At 54.3% G+C, this 5,338-nt stretch overlaps 1 protein-coding gene across 1 annotated transcript in view; it reads right to left on the reverse strand.

Annotated features, from left to right (window-relative positions):
* The window catches only part of SLC35B1 (solute carrier family 35 member B1), a 14,184-nt gene that overhangs the window by 8,088 nt on the left and 758 nt on the right, over positions 1-5,338 (reverse strand). Inside the window, exon 2 of the mRNA XM_035899911.1 lies at positions 3,277-3,278. Coding sequence (XP_035755804.1) covers positions 3,277-3,278 — 2 coding nt within the window. The remainder of the gene's footprint in view (positions 1-3,276; positions 3,279-5,338) is intronic.

The raw sequence follows: 5,338 nt of genomic DNA on the forward strand, positions 1-5,338 counted from the left end.
GGAAAAGGGGGGGTGCCCCCCCCCCTGCCACTGCTGGGCTCCAGAGTCAGGGACGCATCTCCAGAGCCTCTCTGGGCAGGCGCTGGCGCCCTGTGGCCGTCTGGGACATCCAGTATCTAGGGAGGAAGCAAAGTCTTAGAGGAGCAAGCAGCCCCTCTCCCCAGCGAGGAGGTTTAACAGCAGTTGCAGCTACTTGGGGTGCTGGAGCCAGACCCAGGCAGAGCCTCCGCTTCAGGGAGCGAGGCAGCCTTCTGCAGCCAGGAGGACACCGGCCCTCCCGCATCCCGTAACACGTTTCAGTTGGCAAGCTGTCCGGATTGCCGCTCCCCAAAGTCTTAGAGGAGCAAGCAGCCCCTCTCCCCAGCGAGGAGGTTTAACAGCAGTTGCAGCTACTTGGGGTGCTGGAGCCAGACCCAGGCAGAGCCTCCGCTTCAGGGAGCGAGGCAGCCTTCTGCAGCCAGGAGGACACCGGCCCTCCCGCATCCCGTAACACGTTTCAGTTGGCAAGCTGTCCGGATTGCCGCTCCCACATCGGCCCAGTACAGAGCAGCCTCCAGATGCCAGGCTAGGACGGTGCCTTAAAGCCGTCAGGGAGGTGTCAGCTATCCCGAGACTACTGGCTCATCTCTCCTAGCACCAGCAAGTTTCCCGGAGGGAAGCCAGCAGCCACTTGACCCAATTTAGACAGTTACGTGCCTACAACAAACTCAAACTCAACACAGAGACCGTCCCCATGGCCAAGAAACAGACAGCGGCAGGCTCTTTAGAGGAAAGGATTTCCAAGACCACCCAGAAGACTCGCAGCAATCTCATGACCTTCACTTACCCGCAAAAGCTCCTCATCTCCCTGTTCCTTCACAAACACTTCCTCCAGTTCCTGGTTTAGCCCTTCCAGGCTCCTATGCAAGCAGGGGCTGAGCCTCAAAATGGGAGCTGGAGAAAGGCAGCCTGCAGGGAAGTCCTGTAACAATCCAGAATCAAAGTTAGCTGTATCTGCACAACCTCAGCAGTTCCATCCTGTTCCCGCAGCTCTCCAGGGCTCAGCCAAAGCCTTCCAGGAGGCAGACGGGAGAAGACTGACAGCAGTCATGTAAACCCTCCAACTGCAGACCAAAGCACAGGGTTGAAGAGGTGGGGGAAGAAGAGGAAAAAAAAAAAATTCTCCCTTCTTGGGGCATGAGAGCTGAAGTCTGAGAACAGCTTAGACACCTGCCCAAAGGCGCTTGCTCTCCACCTCGCTAGGGCATACGGCGACAGCAGAGCAGGGGGAGACGTCAACGTACCCTGAGCGATCCAAGGACAGCATGGTCCCCCTGGAGTGGGGAGCTCTTCTCCTTTTCTTTGCCACTTCTGCCATGTAGCTTTGTTCTCTGGAGCTGCTGCTTCAGTTTGGCAATCTAGCAAACAAAGTTTCAGCTACAGAACCAGACAAGCCAACACACCTCCACCACGAAGGATCATGCCTTGCCTCTCTCCTCCCCCTCTCTTCCAGCCCACGAGGAAGTGCCAAAATAGAGATGGTTTCAACCACACAAGCAGCAGCTCTGGCCACCTCTCAAAGGATGGACCAGAAATACTCGCAAGGCCTCCTCACAAACTCCCCCGCTGCAATGTGGCTGGTGCCCTTCCTCTAGTCACCTCCCACCGACAGATCGTTAGGAACCAGGCCCCACCGGACCCGCGTACGCCACGACACCGACGAGCAACGCGCTGAGCTTCAGTGGGGCTGCTTTACAACAGCGGCCCGCTAGAGGAAGCCAACAAGACCAGTCTTTAGTTGAACCACAGAGCGTTAGGGATGAGAGCGGGGTAAGGTCTCATCGTCAGTAGTATCCTGTCCTCCCACTCCCCTCCCACGCAAGCAGGAGCCTGCCATACATCAGCAACTACCGCAGATCTTGCTCAGGCAGGGGAGTGGTCTGTTTTACCTCTCTGCGGTGATCTGTGCTACCCCAAGAAGCAGAACGCTTGTGAGCACTGGAGCTGGCTTTCCCCACTTCCACGTCATGCCAGGACACTGGAGTCTGAAGTGATGAGAAACACGGCTGAGAATAATCACAACATTTACTGGTGCAGAGACTGGAGGAGGAGTCCTGAGAGTAAGTGATCAGCTACTGCCCCTTCGCAGCCCTATTCCAGTCTCCCCCCGCGAACGCAATCCTCACTAACGTGCATCAAGAGAAAACCATCCAGTTGTATTTGCCAAAACAAAGCCACTTGGGCCAGATCTGTGCCTGCTGGGAAACGGACTTGACAGACCTACATGGCCAAAGACCCGCCCTGAAGCCAGGGGCTTCATCACCGCAAGTGCCTGGCGCGACAGAGGGCACCAAACCATTACCCCAGAGGAACAACCGCAGCCGTCCCCTGCGCTGCCGGCAGGGGCTCCCGCCCGATCACCGGTGACGCAGGGTTTCAGGCACTCACTGTACGAAGCTGCATTACCAAGAGGAAAAGCCTCACCCAACTGTGAGAACACACAACTTGCTTCTGAGACCTCAGGCTCCCGTACCGGAGTTCAAAGGCGTAACCAAGACCAGAGCTTGGCCTGCAGACGACTGCTGCTGTTGCCGGAGCGCTGGAAGAGCCCAGCCGCCTCTCCAGCTCGCATCCCTCCCTCTGCAGGGCTGGCAGCTCTCAGCTGACTCTTCGTGCGGAACAACAGCCTCAGCACCACGGTACACAGCTGTTTTCCAAGCAACAGCTTTATTTTGAATATCAATGGACATCAGAAAGGGCTGTTAATCTGATCAGCAAAGGGTGTGAACTTCCTTCCACTGAACTCAGCCCTCTCGGCAGAGACTCCAGGATCAGAACAGTCCCAAGGCACATCCTTCCAAGACCAGCCATCATTTTTTCCCAACATCACATTTCAGTGCCTCTCGGAACACTCACCCTATGTCACTGCTGCCTGCCATTTCTGTGGGAGGCTTTGGACGACACCTCCCTCCTCCATCCTCAGCCACAGGCTGCCAGAAGGTGCAAGGGCCTGAGAACAGTTTAACTGATCTCCCCAGAGGTTACTGCAAGAACAGCAGCTGTTTTAAACAACCCCGTTCAGCCACGAGGATGACAGAAGCCTCTTCTCTCAAAGCAGGTTTAAAATCTAAACCAAGGGAACAAGGCAAGTTTGCTAGAGAGGCACCAGCTTTCCCTTCTGTAAAGGGATACAGGTGATTTCTTGGCAGAAATCCAACCCTCTCCTGACTTAACGGGCTCTGACCGAAACCCCTCCCTACACACGCCACTGCACGCAGAGCACGCTGCACTCCCTACGGCTCAAACCATCTCTTGTCCGGGTCTCCATTCTGCAAGGCCTGCAAGCAGCAGACACCGTAGTACAGAAAGTTGTTGATTTATAGCGTTCATTTTGGCTTGAGAGAAGAAATCCATTCAGCCTGCACCATTGCTCCGAGTCCTGCTAAGCTCAGAGCAGTTGGCCGCAGCCATCCCTGGGCTACCCCGAACCGTGCCAGCGCGCCCCGAGGAGCAGACCAGCGCAATCGGAAAGCCTACAGCAAAGACCAGCCTTGCAGTTCCAGCACATGGCACATCTGATCTCATTTCCTACCTCAAATATTCTCTCCTAAACAACTCAAACATCATTATTTGGCCGTTATCCCAAAACATTGTGTCATTTTATATCCCAGCAGATCGCGCACATAAGCAAGCTAAGGAGAGAGGCAAAGGTCTTGGAGACAAGACCGCAGGCCCAGCCCACATTACGGCAAGAGGCGAGGCTGTGGGAAGCCGAAATCCAGCTGCTAACACCAGCCCTGCTTTGCAGGACGAGACAGAAACTCTCCTCAAGTCACGGGAAGCCTCCTGAGCCGTTGGAGAAGTCACTCACTGCAGCCTATTGCCGTGATACCCAGGGCACGAGCCCTGCACCGGTGCTCACAAAACCCCCCTAGGGCCTAAAAAGGAAGAAAAGCCGCTGTTTGCAATAGGAAGATGAAGAGTGCGCACACGTCCCACCTCTCGCAGGCGGACTGCCGAGGCAGAAGGAAATTACAGAACCTTTTGTACCAACTGTGGCAAAACCGCTTCCTCAGAAAAAGGAGAGAAAGAAATGCTTTGCACAGCAAGATAAAGCCACAAGCTCCAATCATGTACAGTGCTGCCATCCTCACCCCCACGCTGAGCACCTGCAGTTCTATCTCTCACTTAACCACCTCATGAGAGCAAATGTACAGAGCTCTGCAAAACAGCTGATCAGGAGCTGAATAAGGAGGGAAGTAAACACATACTGGCTAGCAGAGAGAGTCCCAAGTTTGGTAACTATTAAGCCTGAAAACATGGAAGGAGTGGCAAAGTCCTGGAGGTTACGGGGAGGAACATTTTGGGGAGGCACCGGGCAGCCTAGAACAGAGGACTCCGTTCCCAGCTTTCAACAGAGAAGGCATTGGACGCACAGAGGTTTGTGTGGGAAACAGCGCAGATCCCTGCTCAGCTCACAGGCATGTGGCAAGGTGAAATTAGCATTTGCAAGACCCTTGCAGATAAGCGATGAAAGGCTGCGGCACACCTGGCCTGTGGCTGCAGAGAGGAGCCATCAGCTCCATGCTCTGGTATCTGCCATTCCGGGAAGAAGGAGGTGCCCCCATTCACCAACCCTTTCCCCAAAAGGGCCACATTTGAGAAAAGCTAATTAGCCCCAAAACACTGGGCTAAGTGTCCCCACCACTGCTGCTGAAGACAGAGAGGAAGGGTGCGCTTCCCGAACTCAGGAATAAAGTAAAATTCTTTCCCTTCCTTTCCCGCATGCCCCCTGCCCTCAGCAGCGCTCTTGGGCACTGGAACTCAAACAAAAGCGGGCAGGATCGCTTTGGAAAAAGGACAATGGAAGTTGGAATCCAATTGAGAATTTCCTGCAAACAGCCCAGTAATAAACTGTTGAATAGCAAAGATCAAACAGCAAGTTAGCAGAGAGTGAATGTGCTAAATAAACGACTTATTAAGCAAACGGATGCTCTTATCCTTCTAAATTCTTTCCCCTCTGCAGATAGGCAAGCACCATTCGCCGCCATGCAGTAATATTTACAGGTTGCTAAGAGTTCCACGCGGTTTGGAACTTTGCCATTCCACAGTAGAGCTGCGCTGTTCCTGCTAGCGAGCCCTTCTGCAGGAGCACCCTTGACTTCTCGCAGCGTGTGGCACACGGCCCGCGAGTGTTGTATAAGGACTTGGCCCAGAACCGCAAGCCAGAAAAAAATAGTGCTGAGCCAGTACTGGAGCAGAAAGCCAGAGGCCATCTGCCTCCAAACAAGGCCAAGGAAATTCTAACTTGGCACCAAAGTGAAATCGATTGAAGCTGAGAAGCAGGGAGGGGGGGGGG

Source organism: Egretta garzetta, unplaced genomic scaffold (genome assembly GCF_000687185.1).
Source record: "Egretta garzetta isolate BGI_Z169 unplaced genomic scaffold, ASM68718v1 scaffold498, whole genome shotgun sequence".
Classification (NCBI taxonomy): Eukaryota; Metazoa; Chordata; class Aves; order Pelecaniformes; family Ardeidae; genus Egretta; species Egretta garzetta.